This window comes from Diorhabda sublineata, chromosome 2, assembly GCF_026230105.1.
Source record: "Diorhabda sublineata isolate icDioSubl1.1 chromosome 2, icDioSubl1.1, whole genome shotgun sequence".
Lineage (NCBI taxonomy): Eukaryota > Metazoa > Arthropoda > Insecta > Coleoptera > Chrysomelidae > Diorhabda > Diorhabda sublineata.
In genome coordinates this window covers 14,741,505-14,757,701 of record NC_079475.1, presented here as the reverse complement: position 1 = coordinate 14,757,701, position 16,197 = coordinate 14,741,505, and the positions used below count along the sequence as shown (strand labels likewise).

Sequence of the window (16,197 nt, the reverse complement as noted above, 5' to 3'; positions counted from 1 at the left end):
TGAGCCCATCATGCTGTCTGATCAGCCTTTGGTTTTTTCAAATGGGGCACGACAGGCCTATGTGCTTGATTGCTTATATATCTAAAATCCCTTTCTTGTGTCTATTAGTTATATATAATTAAAGCAACATATTCTTTATAACATAAATTAAATGACATAGTCTTTTAATTACAAACGTTCTACATTCAAAGACAATTTTTATTTTTTATGATGAGACAGGTTGTGAAGACTTACATCAATTGTGAGAAGAAACAGTATTTCTATTAAAAATGTTTTTATTTAACTTTTTTTGATGCCTTTGATACTTTTAAAGGAATCTCCTACGTTTACTCTTTGAAATTAAACTATCAGATTTTACTTTGAAAAAATTGTATTAAAAGTCATTCACAAATTTATTGCGAAAAAGTTTATTAAAATTTCTTATAAATACACAGTTGGAAACATAGATTGTTATTTATTCCTTTAAAATGTAAAACTCAATTTTAATTAAATTTAAAAGTAACAGTATTTGAAATTAAAAATAGACTCAAAGGAAGTTAATGTTACATAACACAATGACTAGTACTTTAAATATTTATACATCATCTTCCATGTTAATCCATCATGGCAACAAATTTTTCTATATTGGGCAAACAGTCAATTAAGTTTATGATAAAAGTTTAAATTTACATGTAGTTGACCATTCACCTCCAAGATATGAAATAAATTTTGTGTAGCAGTCTTTTTATTTTTGGTTTATAGCAAATATTACAAAATTAGTGGAAAACCTTAAATACTTCAAGTAACTCATTACTTAAATTTTACTGTTTCATCACACTTAATGGCACAAAAAAATTTTGTTATTCTAATATGAATGTTTACCCCGATCCAAGTTTTTCCATATTTTATGAACTCTAGAACGATCATCAAAAAGACTTTTAACCATAACAACTTGAATGAATCCAACAACCAGCATTAGCGATAACTGAACCAAAGAAAATGTATTAACTTTAAAGAAGTTTTCTTCGGCTACGTTTCTATCTCTGGCTTCAGTAGATTTTATTAAATCTTGTAAACTGCGAACTTTACTCAAGTGGTTTTTAATATTATTGAGTATTTCTTGTGCATTGTATATTTTTGACTCAAAATCTTCATCCTGGGTATTAAAATTGACGCTATTGTCACTCCATTCACTATTATCGTCTCTTTCTACAACCAATTCAAAAAATACAGTCTTCGTATTGTATGAACTAAAAGAATTATCAAAACAAAATCTGTAGTCTCCATCCATAACGACATCGATTCTATGATTATTTTCTGATTTCTTGTAGTCGGTTAACAATATCCTTCCCGATGGATGAACGAAACGGAAATTTATATCTAAATCACCATGTCCACCATCAATAACTTGATATTCGATGTCTAATATTTCACCTTTTTTAACTGCTTCATGGAAACAAAAATCTACCCCCGCTTCTATAAAAACGGTCAATTCTTTCTCAATCGACCAAGCTTGATTCACTATTGATAAAATTAAACAAAACGTTAAAGATTTCATCTTCTACACTGGAAGTTCACATTCATTACTAAAATTACTAGACTTCCTTAATCCTTATTTAAATAAAGGAAATATATGATAAGGCTGTAAATAAAGAATGATATCTATCGATAACATTTACCCTGATTTATTTATTGCTTAGTACTACTGTTACATATAGGAAATAATCTGAACTTAAAAAAATGAAGCCGGAAAATTGACACATGAAGTACAGAAATAGACTTTTTCTGGTTGTTGTGTTGGTATTAAAGTAATTTCAAAAATTTTTTTTGTAATTTGATTAGATTTATTATTTCCTCTTATTAATCGCATTATAGTTTTGGAATATATTAAATTTATAATAACTCTAAATATACTCATAAATATATTATTAGGTGCTTTGCAATTTGTTAAGCACTTTGTACACCAAACCCATAGACTCGACGCTCATTTGCTTGGCACACAAGAATCAATTGGAACATCTATGTTCTGAGTTTGGAGCAAACTTCGTTAAGTTTTGTGTTAAGTGTCAAATTTGAAAACATGTCCCACTTTAATTGTTTAAATGTGGTCGTGTCCCAAAATACTAGATACTTGATTGTAAAATACGAATACTATGAAAGCACTTCTTTTTAAAACTATATTTTTTACAATAAATACCTTCTTAAACCCTTTTATAACCTTCTCCATAAGTAATAATGCATATTCCATAATCCAGTATTATAAGAAAATTTTGTTTTAAGCATACACAAATGTAAATCGAAATGAATTTGAAATAAATGCTCACATAACGACAATCCTACACGGTTAAAGCACAATTTTGAAACTCAAAACTTTAATTTGCGGGTTGAAGGGCAAGAGGAAAACGCAGCGGTGTGCACAGATCTTAAAAACGACAATTAGGAACGTGGTTTGAAGCATTGCGCACCCATGTGCTCGATTGGGTGCTCAAATTGTGTAATTGGAAATCGAATTTGGTTAATTAACCCGCCTGGAAAAAATAATTTTATTCCGTTGTCATATCTGACACCTGTCATTTTGTTGGAAACTTCAGTTGACACTTGAATTTTTTACACTTTTATAGTTTTTTATTATCAATATCATTTACAGAATAATACATTTGTGTAGAAGTATGTACTTGAAGTTTGATTTTTAATATACTCTAATTGAGTGTACAAAGATCAGTATAAAAGTTAGTTTTCTATATAAATTTAAATTAATACAAGTGTTTAAAATGACAAAAGCTCGTCCAGAAGTATCTCAAAGTGATATTGAAGAACTACGAAAAGCATTTTTGGCTGATTTAGCTTCCAAACCAAATGACTGTAAGTTTTAATTCAATGCCCAAATAATTTATACTACTTAACAATAATTTTACACTCAATTATTTACTTTTATAAAAAAATCTATACGATTTATACAAATTCATGAATAATCAGAGTGACATTCCATTTCTTGAGATTATTACTTTTGAATGAAATGTAATGCATTTATATATAACATTGAACAGCTGATTATAGTTTTATTAGAATATCAAGAGTAGTCCATTTAATATTCATTTGAATTTCGAGTGATAAAGACGTGTCCACTTGAAATTACAAAGAGATAGATGTGTATCTATGGTTAGGTGTCCTCACTATTGTTCTATCAAGAATAATGCAATATATTTTTGAATTAACTACATATAAGATTCTTATTATGTTAAGAAAGTGTTATTTAATATCTGTTCTAAAATTAATAAACGCTTTCCTTGTTGTTATGAACTTTTACAAAGTATTAATTTATATATTCTCATTTATTAGTACTAAGCATACAAATTTATTCTATATTTTTTCTAAGACACAATGTACTCATCAAAGATAATTAAAACATAAAAGCAATGAATACTGGGCGTTTGACTTTTATCTGTATGCAAATGTATTATATAGATTTAAATGAGATTTATTAAATAAGTATAGGATTTAATTCAAAAATTGATAGTTAGTAAGCAAGTGAATAAATATTAGACCTAAATGTAAATTTAGTAACTAAAATTGTCCATAAAATATTAATCTACTAACTATTATGTATAAAATAAAGTTCAAAACTTTTTACAATCATAGATAAGTTTTTATCAAGTGCTTGAATTCTTGCAGTGAATGTGACAACACGATTATAATCAAAGTTGAATATATCTATGTCAAGTTTAACTTTAGACTTTGGTATATAAACTTATATCATTATTTCATGTTTATAATATGTATTTTTATTGTTTCTGATAAGATTGTTGGAGCTATATTTTTTCATTATTTTGAGTCTTTTAGTATTATTTGATGATATTTTTATAAGAATAAAAATAGGTAAGGATAGTATTATTAAGATAGTACAATAAAAACAATATCAATTATGTCTTATCTGAACCATGGACCAATCAAAATAAAGTTGGAAGATTTCTATATTGATTTGGTGAGTTGTTTATTTACCAAAAACCCACTTCTGGGTGCAAGTACAAAAAATTATTTGTAAAAATAAAAGTATCATTAGGTTTGCTCCAACTTCCAATACAAGTCTCACCTGAGTTCACTTCGCTTTAACTGTACTGTCTACTCGACGAAATCACTATGGTATTGTGAATTCTAGTATGAGGGCCCAGTAAATGCTGAAAAATCGATCCTTTAACAACTAATGTTATTAGAAGAAGATAAATGTGACGAGTTTTAAACAGCACAGAAAACTCCAGGAAAACAAAAATTCCCAATAGAAAATCGTATTAAATAAAATCTTTGACAGTTGACAAAGTTCTTGTCACAGTTCGAGATGGTAAGGATTACCCTGCACTGAGTCAAGCACACTGTGGAAACTTAAAAAAAAATCAAAAATAGGCTCTTTTAAATAATGTATCTACTGGTTTAAATCCACCAACAGGAAAGGGGCGCAGATTGATAATCAAAATTGATCGTATTGTTTTTATTTGTTGTGTACCGAGCAAACTGTAGGGTGGGCAAAAATTTTCGACTGGTAGTGTAACTATAATATTTTGTGTCATTGTCATACAGTTTTAAGATAATAGATTTTTACTTGGATGTTTGCATTTTACACAGTGTGAAATTTTATTAAAGGTAAATTTTTTAGTCAAATATTTTTTCAGGTATTCATCCTAAAGATTTTGAAAAAGTAAAAAATAATGATGATTGGCTAAGAAGGTTCATATTGCACCAGGAAGGGAACATAGAAAATGCTCGCAATATGATGTGGACTTCGTTAACATGGAGAAAGGAACAAAATGTGAATGGTAATATTTTTAAATATTACCAACAAAAACTAAATTTCTACAGTTATTTATTTAGGAAATAATTACCATTAGAAAAGGCAGCTGCTCCTTTTTATTAAACATAAATGTTACATTTGAGGAAATATTTTTGTTTTTAGTTTTTATAAAGAAACTTTAATTATGCGCTCTATTGATTATTTCAATTAGTATTATGTGTAGGTTACATTTGAAAACATGAATCTATGAAAAAAATATTTATGCAGTGTTGTAATTTAAATCATAAATCTTGAATGTTGCATGAGACAATCTGTTTTTTATAATAAAAGTGCGACCTTAAATTAAATTCAAAAGAATAAATTTTTAACAATCTTTCATTTTTACATGTTTATTTGCTTTCTTAAGGGGGACTTTGTTCTTGGAGTGTTATGTTTCAGGTATTTACATTTTTTTGAAACAAGTGAAGCTTTTTGAGTGCGATTTTTTCTTACTTCTATTCATGATATAAAGAAGGTTAAAACAATTTAGTATATCTTGTTATGTATATCTTAGGGTGGTTATCAAGGAATCAAGGATGATCGTGATGATGGAGGAAATCTAGAAGCAAGAATGACAAAGGGAAGTAAACAATTGGAAGCACTAAATGCGATAATAAGTTCCAAAAAATCTCCACATGTGTACAAAGGAATAATAAGACCAAAAGTGAGATACAAAAGTAAAACGTGAATTCTTAACAATGTAGAGGAAGAGAAGCTAGATATATGAGTAAAGAAAATACCAATGAGGACACTAGGGGATAAAAAAGAGTGCTGAGAAGAACAACTATGGAATTTATTTGGAGTAGAACTTGGCAAAATTATAAAATCCAAAAGAATAGAGTGACTGGGACTCATATAGAGCATGAGAGATTTTAGAGCAACAAAAAAAAATGATGGACATAGAAAAGGGAAGAACAAGGAAAAAAGGAAGACCAATGAAAAGATGGAACGCTTAGGTGATGGAAGACCTAAGAGAGAGAGAGGATTTCAAAACTGGAAAACAAAAGAAAAAAATAGGAAAGTGTGGAAGGGAATCACTTCATGCTATGGGCCTAAAAGGCATTTACCTTTCTGTTGCTATGTGCTCACTATATATTTTTTCAAAACGCCAAAACTTTTATTTGTTTACTTTTTTGTGCATTGTAAATAAAGTATTGTTTTAATACAGTTTTTTTCACTTAATGTTTGTTTGTTTTACCTTGAATGTATTTCTGAATTCCCCAATTATTTTAGATATTAATGAAAGCAACGTCAAAATGGATTTCATTTGTATGGGTCAATTTTTTATATTTGGTGCTGATATCGATAATTGTAAGTTGTTGGTGTTCAAGTGTAAAAAACACACGAAAAATTCTATTGATATGGATGTATTGAAGAGATGTATTATATATTGGTTCGAGAGATTAGAAAGGTATGTCTCATCAGAATATTTAGACCATATTCATATAATTAACACCATTTTACAATAAAGCCATCAAAACTAAAAACAATGTTTACGATAATGATGAGAAGAAGAGTACTACACATATAAAATAAGTTATCCAAACAATCGTGAAGAAATTGAGAAATGGTAAGCATGAGAGGAATGGAAAACTGATATGATAAGGAAGTGAAAATAAATTATTAAGTCATAAGGAATTGAGAAATGGTAAGCACGAGAGAAATGGAAAAATGATATGCGAAGGGGGAATCAACTTACAAGGAATTGAGAAATAGTAAGCATGAGAGGAATGGATACATGATACTCAAAAGAGGAGAAAATAAATTATCAAGTCATGAAAAACTTAGAGGGATATATGGGAAAATGTATTATATAGTTGTATTAAAATTAAAATGGTCAAAATTGGAAGGAAAAGCTATAGATTCAAGTGAATATAAAAAAAATTGAAATTCATACTGTTTTTAAAAATATAGATACTTTTCATATTCCTATTATGCTTTAAAAAGTTTTTGAAAAAAGAAATTGAAATATGATTAATATTTAATGATATCGTTGTACATTTAATTTGGTTTTATATTTTTAGGGAGTGCAACGGAGATCAGTGCACAATATTTTTTGACATGGAAGGATGCGGTTTAAGTAATATGGATATGGAAGTTATAAAATATCTTATAGGACTTTTTAAAGAATATTATCCATATTTTTTGAATTATATATTAATATTCGAAATGCCTTGGGTGCTAACTGGTATGTAATGAAGGCAGATATCATTTTCATATAAAGCTTGTTCCTCTATAGATTGTTAGTTGTTGTTTTCATCAGATTTTTCAATAAATAGAAAGAAGAAGTAGTTGCTGAGATAAATTAAAAGAAAATTTCTAGAATACATACACAGAAATCCCAAAGTCTTTTCAGTTCAGTAAAAACTTTTTTAGGTTCAGTTTGGTAAAAAACTGCATTTCCTTGGTTTATTGCATAAAAAATGGGAATAAATCTAATTAGATTGAAACTTGGCTTTTCTCAATTAAATTTGTCCAGAAGTTAGCTTATCTAGGTTTAATTTCATTACAATGGATTTTCCATATCCGGTTTGGTCAAACATTGATTTATCAAGAAAATTTGATCAAAAATTTGCTTCTTTAGTGTAGTTTGGTCAGAAATTTGCTTCTTTAGTGTAGTTTGGTCAGAAATTTGCTTCTTTATTGTAGTTTGGTCAGAAATTTGCCTCCTTATTGTAATTTCATCAAAAATGAGCTCTCCTGAGTTTAATATGATGAAACATTACATCTTTAACAGTAAATGGTCTAAAATTAGCTTTTCTATGACCAGTTTTGTCAAAACTTTACTTTAATAAGGTTAATCTGTTCAGAAACTGGCTTTCCTTGGTTTGTTGAATCAAAAATTGGTTTTACTAAATTTAATTAGATCAAAACTTGGCCTTTCTCAATTAAATTAAAATGGATTTTCCATTTCCAAAACCTGCCCAGAAAACTATAGAGGAATACGGTAATGAAAATTTTCACGAGTATTCCCAAGGACAAAACTGGAAACACAAAATAAGAATGCTGAAGAACCTGGCTTTACAAAAGGGCGGTCAATAACAGTCGCAGTGTTCATAATAAAACAAAAAAAAGAAAAGGCTACAGAGTAAAATATGCCAACGTATATCTGCTTTATTGACGTAACAAAGGCGTTTGATAGGGTCCGGTTGGAAGACATTCTGCATATATTGATGGAAAATAAGGCACCAGGAAACATAACGAAGATAATCCATAACCTAAATAACAAAGGTTAAGGTAGGAGATCAATTCACTGAAAATATCCCAACACCGGGAGGAATTATACAGGGTGACAGTCTAAGTCCCTTCTTGTTTAATCTCCTCATGGATAAAATTATAAACAAAGTAACATGTCTCAACCTCGGATACAGAATGGGCAACAAAAGAGTTGGTATGGAATGCTACGCCGATGATGCAGCAATCATCGCCGAATCAGAAAACGACCTACAGAGACAACTCTTCCAGTTCTTCTTGGTAAGCCGCCAACTCAATATGAACATTTCTATCAGCAAAACCAAATTTATGACAATCGCGAAGGATCCGCTCAGATGTAAGCTGGTGGTGGAGGACAATCCCATAGAACAAGTTATGCAATTCAGATATCTGGGCATAGACATATCAAGTACCCACGACCCAGTTAAAGACCTAAGAAGCCAGATTAACAAAGGATCCGCACTATCAGGATGCCTACGTGATATAGTCTGGTCCAACCCGTACATGCGCAAAGATAGCAAAATTAGAATCTTGTAGAAGACTTGTATCAGACCCATCATGACGTACGGCACGGAAGTCCGCGAGAACACCAACAAGACGAAACAAATGCTGAGATGAAAACACTGAGAACAATAGTGGGGAAAACAAGAAGATACAGAGTAAGAAATATAGATGTCAAAGAGCAATGCGGGATACAAGACATTGTGAGATGGGGAAGACAACGTAAGAGGCAGTGGTACAACCATGTAAGACGGATGGACGAGAACAGACTTCCGAGAATAGACCTAGAAAACAACCCGCCCGGCTCAAGGCCTCCCGGGAGACCACCTAAAAGGTGGAAAGATAGTTGGCAATCCACCTCTCAGGAAAAGATGCAGAGGCAGCTTCAGAATTAAGAGATCGACAGATCTCCAAGAAGAAGAAGAAGATTTTCCATATCCAGTTTGGTAAAACTTTGCATTATCAAGCTGATTTGATCAAAAATTTGTTTCTTTATTGTAATTCCATAAAAAATTAGCTATCCTTTGTTTATTATGTCAAAAAACTCACTTCTTTAACATTGAGTGGTCTACAATTAGTTTTTCTATGACCACTTTTGTCTAAGATCTACTTTAGTAAGTTTAATCTGTTCAGAAACTGGCTTTCCTTGGTTAATTGAATCAAAAATGGACATTACTGAGTTTAAATTAGGTCAAAACTTTGCTTTTTCCAATTTAATTTTGCTAGAAGAAGCTTTCCCATCCATCCATAAAAAATTAGATTTTCCACATTCAATTTAGTCAAATGTGATCAAACTGTTCCTTTATTGTAATTTCATCAAAAATTGGTTTTTTCAATTCAATATATTCTGAAATTAACTTTTCCCAGTTTAATTTTAATTTATTAAGACTTATAACTGGCCAAATGATGAAAAATTGCCGTTTTTATGTTTAATCACCTAAAAACTGGCTTATATATACTATATTTGACCGATATTAGCTTTGTTTAGTTTTATATAATCAATAATTGGTTGTTCTAACATTAATTTGATTATTCTTGGATTAATTTGATAAAAAATTCATTTTTTGAGGTTAATTTCATCCAAATTGAGTATTTAGTTCGATATGACCAAAAATTCACTTCTTTAACATTAAATGTACTAAATTTAGCTTTTCTATGTTCAGTTTCTTGTAAACTATACTTTGATAAGCTTAAGCTGTTCAGAAATTGCCTTTTCTAGTATTCTTTTGTCGAAAATTGGTTTTTGTTCATCAAAAATTAGCTTTCCCTAGTTTAATTTGATGAAAAATGAAAAAATAACCACGACAAAAACTGTTTGATTGTGACAAGAAACATTGAGGTGTGAAAATTTTTTGTTAGCAAACATTGAGTGCTTACCCTTTTTTGGCAGTCAATACTCTTTGTACTAAATTAAAATTGTTTTTGCAACTTTGATAAACATAATTTTCATGATTATAAAAACTTTACTAAATATACAAATTTGATGTTTCATATCGTGTTCCTAAAAATCAAATTTTCATTTTTCAGCTGCCTTTAAAATAGTTAAAACTTGGTTGCCTGAAAAAGCTGTGGAAAAAATCAAATTTATATCTAAGAAAGACATAAGTACCTACGTGCCTGCCGAACATATCCTCAAAGCTTGGGGCGGTCAAAATCCTTATGTATTTAGCTTTATACCTGATACAGTCTCTGAAAAAGATGCAGACAAAATCGAAGAAGAAAAAATTATGTCTATGAATAATAACAAGAAGGTAAGGTTCCAAATAAAAGTTGAAAGGCAACTTTGGAGCAGATTGAACAAAAAAAAACAATTTTTCCTCGAAAAAGCGAATTTTTTAAAAATCCCACTTGTAAAAGATATTTTAAAGGTTAACTAAACTTAGTAGTCATTTCTTGATGAAATTATAATCTGAAAAACTAATGAGCTTGGAAAATTTAAAAAGTTAGAAGTCTGGATATATTTTATACCGCCCGAGATCCGTTCCAAATAGTACTATGTCATCAGCGCCGATTGTGTAGTAGAGCGGTAAGCCTGTTTGACAAAATGCTACTGCCTAAAGTGACTTGTGACTTAACCCTAGAGTGTCAGTTACTCCAGTGATCCTTTAGTCATTCGTTCAGTTCGTTGTTGATCTCATTATCTCATTCAGGACCGTCAAAACTACTCGCCTATTGAAGAGAATCTAAATGTGTTTTATAGCGAGGTTTCTGTTTAAACACTTCTGAGCACATATGTTTATTGCTAGCAACTCTGCCCTAAAAATAGTAAACGTTTTCCCTAGTAGTATGGAGAGGTTGTATTTTGATCCAAAGATACCCAATCCAGCTTTTTGCGATAGCCTTGAACAATCTGTATACTAAAGAGATGCATTTCAAACTTGTGGAAGATCTTCATTAATCCACAGTTGAGAAGTCTGTGTTCATCATGCTATTTTGGTCGATTCTAAAATCCTTAGGTTATTTGTTAGGTTTCCTGTTCAATTTTTCTGTCTGGATTAGCCCATGGGGTCAGTTAAATGCCTCTATAAGATGAAGAAGAGGCAGTGCCTCTAAGGCTGTAGTAAGGAATCTTGACATTGTGATAACCAAACAGATTAGCCTTTGAATTTTGTTCAGGGTTTTCTGAGCTGTTGTCTTTTTTATTGTTCGGCTACAAAACAAACTATACGTAAGTGATCTTGTTTTGATGACCATTAGTATAACATCTTAAGCTTAAGTCCTCATGTCTTATCTACAAGCTTGTGACAAGTCCATATAGTCGCAGTGACTATGGAAATCACCTTGTATTGGTGATTCTACTAAAATGACCTTTACTTTATTTGAGAGTGTTAGTTGAGTTCCATCAAGGGTAGGTTCGCATATTTCTTCTTCTTGTAATTGAGATTAGTGTTATTTTACCAGGGGTGATTAAGAGTTGTTCTTCATCACTCTAATTTTTAATTGTTTTTAAAGCCGTTTTCATCCTGGCAGAAATTATGCCTTCATGCTTGACCCCTCACTCTCATTACTGTGAATACAAAACTGATAAATCTACTTAGAATTTTGTCCATTACCATTGACCAATATTTAAATTTCGGTATTTTGGTCACCCTGTATTTGAATTACTCTCATCGCGTTGTTACAAATGATTTTTGTATAGTACAAATTTTAATGTAGATTAATTTTTTTAATTAAAATTTTAGTGAATCTCTAATGAGAATGATTTCTTGTTTTACCTTGTAACGCTAACATTTGCGTTTCCCCTTGTAATCTGATACGGGTCTTGTATGTCTTTCTGCTGAACATAACTAATCAATATTGTTGTGGCAGGTTCACTTTGTCGAAGGTTCAATGTCAGAACAAACTGCAAATAATAACGCCGATAAAGATACTGGTAAGTTATAATATATATTTATTATTTTCATTATAATTCAAAATTTTCACAATTATATATTTTTTTAACTAACTACATATATTCGGTATTCGTCTATTAGTTCATTTACATCATATTTGTAGGCAGCTTTGTAGTCGTAACATCGTCATAACATTATAAACAGTTTTTTTTTGTGAAGTATTTTTTCAATGACTGTACATAATTACATTTATAAAAATCGAAATGATTATTGAAAACTGTTTATGGGAAAGTAGGTGTGATATTCTGTTTTCACTTTTAATTTTTTCCACCAATTTGATTTGATTTTTGGTTTTTAAACAATAATAATATACTGGGTTAACCACCTTTGTGTGATGATGTTCTTGATAATCTAAGAAAGAAATGGATAGAACAAAAAAATAGATAGGAAGAAATGAGTATAAGAGGGACAAGTATCTTCATTTGACCCCGAAAGTATTTCTGCTTGCATCGTAAACTTACACAGCTTAGACTATACTGGTACTTTTCCAATTTTTTACACATTTATAAATGAAAAAATTCTTTTGTTGCAATGTGATAGTATCAACATCAAATAACATTTACACAACTTATTACTAATGTATCTCATCTCATCTCTTATTAATGTATCTGAACTCTTTAATACAGGTTTCTACAAGAACTGAAGCCATCTAAGATAAAAAGTCTCAACTGTTGGTTGTCATGTTGATCAATAATATTTTTTGAGATGTTGTGGAGTATTTTTCCTATGACTGTACATAATTTCAATTATAAAAACCAAAATGATTATTGAAAACTTTATGGGAAGATATGTGTGACATTCTGTTTTCACTTTTAATTTTTTTCCACCAATTTGACCAATAAAACAGTCTTTGAATATAAGTTGATAATCTCGTATTTTTTTCTAAACTTTCTCCAGTTGTCAGAACTGTCGATTAATTCCTAAGTACCCCACCTGACGAATAGTAAAAATGAGGGAGCATTTTGAAATTTATCTTTCAGTTTCATATTTCGAAACAGGTAGATTTTTAATTTACTGATTTTTTGTTTTTAAACCATAATATAATATACTGGGTTAACCATCTTTGTGTGATGATGTTCAAGATAGTCCAAGAAAGAAATGGATAGAACAAAAAAATAGATGGGAAGAAATAGGTATAAGAGAGACAGGAATCTTCATCTGCTGCTGCTGCTTGCATTGTAAGCTTACACAGCTTAGACTGTACTGGTACTTTTCCATTCCATTTCATTTATGAATGAAAAAATTCTTTTGTTGCAATGTGCTATTATCAAATCAATCAAATAACATTTACACAACGTATTAATAATATATCTGACCTCTTTAATACAAGTTCTAAGTCCTAACTGTTGGTTGACATACTGATCAATAATATTTCTTGAGATGTTGTGGAGTATTTTTTTCTATGAATGTACATAATTTCAATTATAATAAACGAAATTTGTACTATTTCCAGATGGAGGCTACCTCAAAGTTTCTCCACCGAGCATCATTACATTTGTCAGAGATTCTAATGAACTCATCAGTACCTTGGAACTACAAAACACAGATGATACTTCACACGTATCATATAAGGTAAGCTGTGGCACCAATGTGCAGAAATTTCTCAAAGAATTTCAATCAAAATAAACTTCAGATTTTTCCATAGTAGGTAATAGAATATTTATACACAGTTTTGAAAAATATTTTTGTCTAATAATGAATTTACAAGTTTCTATATTGATAAGCTAAAGTTTTTAAAATCATGTCCAGATTAATTTGTGATAAAAAAATCTTCTGTATTTTCAGCTTAAGACAACTTCACCTGAAAAGTTCCGAGTAAAACCGAGTACAGGGTGTTTGGCACCTGGAGAAATCGCGGTAGTAAATGTAACATTATTACCAGGATTTCAACTTGGGGGATTATCCAGGGACAAATTTCTTGTAATGAGTACTCCAATGGAATCCAATGAATTAGATAATTTAGATTTGCCAGAATTGTGGAAGGTAAGATTCCAATTATTTGGAAACAAAAACCAACCCCTCTCTGTAAATTGATATAATAACAGAAACTTAACTTTTACAAAAATACTTTATTCCTAATATACTAATCAGTTTTTACAGAAAACAATACTTTACAAAATGAATGACAAAATAATAAATTTCTTGCAATGAACTCATATTTATTTGATCTGTGTTTTGGAATCCATTGACCATTTGAATATAATTTAATGCTTTTTGAAATACATTGATCGTGAGGCATTGTTATGGACCTTTCACATTTCTATATAGAGTGAAGCTTCTCTGTAATAAATACATAGAAATGCTAAAGGGATTCCAAAGTTTGGCTGGTAGAAATTTGGATAGTAAGTCATGATTGTCAAACTCAGGATCACATAGTCTAACATATCAAAGTAAGTAATATGAGGAATACCAACAGTACTGGAAACCATCGCAGATCCCATATCTCTTTACCTGATATAAGATAAGTCAGCTCGTGAAGACAATCTCATGGTATCCAAGGTACAGATGATGAGGGAATTAGAGATTATTTGAATAAGTAGATCTCATCAATGAATCTTCTTGGTATACGAGTATCATCCATAAAATAAGCTTGCCACAATGGAAAAAATCTCATTGAATAATTCATGTTTGGAAAACTTGGAAGTCTGTCCCTCGCTGCGCAGATAGCTTAAAACCTCTTCTTGCAGCTCTTTGTCAGTTGTGAAATGCGTCCCTCCCGAATGTTTCTTTAATTAAGGTAAGAGATAGTACTCATTGGGGGGTGGGACGGGGTAAAACATCCAAATCTGTACGTCCGTTTTTGAATTCTCTACTCCATTTGCATACATGTTACACACTTCCCATACACACAATTGAGAACGAAAGTCCACTGGGGAAACAAAAAACGAAACACAGAACCAAATTCACACCTGGCGTGAAAATCTAATGGAAGCTGTGGGTAAGCCCGTCCCTCTAAGGATCCACCCTCGAATAAATTCATGGATGGATGTGAAGAAGGACATTCCACCACCCTCTGTCATTTTGACAGGTCCTCATCCTCGTTCACGTTGCAGTTTTGTGTATAAACTCCTTTCTCTCCCTTGAGTTTTATGAGAGATTCTGGAGATCTTATCTTTTTGTTAAGAATTAACCTGTTGGCTATCCACTCTTGTCTTCTTGGTTGTCTGGACGTCTTAATATGTGTGGGTGTTTTAGCTGCCTTGTGGAAACCCTTTCCAACCTCCTTCAACAATAAAAGATCTAATCCGAGTGGTCTTTCGCCTTATTTACATCTGTCTCTGTTGAATAACTTGGCTCTTGCTTCTGTGCTACAAACTATCACCCGATCACCCCAATCTATCTTCTATAATAAGCATACCAGTACAGAATGTGATTCAGATTGAACCGAATATTTTACTCTTATATTTGATGATTGATTTAATATAATTTTTCTAATATAAATAATTTTTTTACAGAACACAGGTGGTAGAAAAGTGTATCAGCACAGATTGAAATGTATCCAAAGTGGTGAAGTTACCAAAAACGGAAACGTCGTCATTTCCACGCCTAATACAGTCGTTGAAAACGATCAAAACAACTTCAATTCATTGTCTTCATCTATTTCTGAACTACGAAATACTCAAGCTGAATTGAAGAATTCCATGAAGTGTATCCAGTATTTCCAAATTGTGACCTTATGTGTAGTATTAGTCGTAGGCGTTATATTAGGATACATGGCCTCCAACGTCAAAGAAGTATCACAAGAAGATTCCTATTGCAGAGAACTAAATAATCCATAACAGTGACCCGCTGCCTTTTTTATTTCATAGAATTCCAATAAAATATTGAATTTTTCCTACAGGCTTAACAATTACCGAATCGAATGCCATTTCAGTTTTTATGTCGTCTCTCTAAGTATGACACAATTTTATATATAACTGTTGATTTATTAGAAATATTAAATATATTTTATGATTCCAAATTTGTTTTCAATCATATATGTAATCAATTCTAATGTATCGAAGAAGAAAATAATATCCAACTACATTTTGTTGTTATTTTTAGTCCGGTCAATATAGGTATTTAAAATAACAAAAAATCCCGGAAAGCCAAATATTGGTGGAGAGCTGGGGTTTACCATTACAAATAGAGTTTGAAAAATCCCCATCTATCCTATGTGTGCTAAAAAACTTATTCGGGGTCAAAGGTAAAAATTTGAGTTTTTTTGGATTTCTCTCTTAAAACGGTAACTTTTACCAAAAAAACCTCAATTGCAAAAAAGGTGCTCTCCAGCGCGTACCAATTGCAAGG

General features: G+C 30.9%; 2 protein-coding genes across 2 annotated transcripts; one reads left to right on the top strand and one right to left on the bottom strand.

The window, feature by feature from the left end:
- Nucleotides 1–391: 391 nt before the first annotated feature.
- LOC130452798 (transmembrane emp24 domain-containing protein 5) lies at nt 392–1,753 on the bottom strand. Its single transcript, XM_056792252.1, has one exon. The coding sequence runs from the start codon at nt 1,535–1,537 to the stop codon at nt 845–847; it is 693 nt and encodes a 230-aa protein (XP_056648230.1). The 5' UTR covers nt 1,538–1,753; the 3' UTR covers nt 392–844.
- A 787-nt stretch (nt 1,754–2,540) lies between these two features.
- On the top strand, nt 2,541–15,937 carry LOC130440862 (motile sperm domain-containing protein 2-like). The gene is made up of 9 exons (XM_056774247.1): nt 2,541–2,841; nt 4,644–4,787; nt 6,035–6,212; nt 6,826–6,989; nt 10,043–10,266; nt 11,825–11,888; nt 13,361–13,479; nt 13,693–13,890; nt 15,363–15,937. Exons 1-9 carry the CDS (start codon nt 2,751–2,753, stop codon nt 15,684–15,686), a joined length of 1,506 nt encoding a protein of 501 aa, XP_056630225.1. The 5' UTR covers nt 2,541–2,750; the 3' UTR covers nt 15,687–15,937.
- Nucleotides 15,938–16,197: the final 260 nt, after the last annotated feature.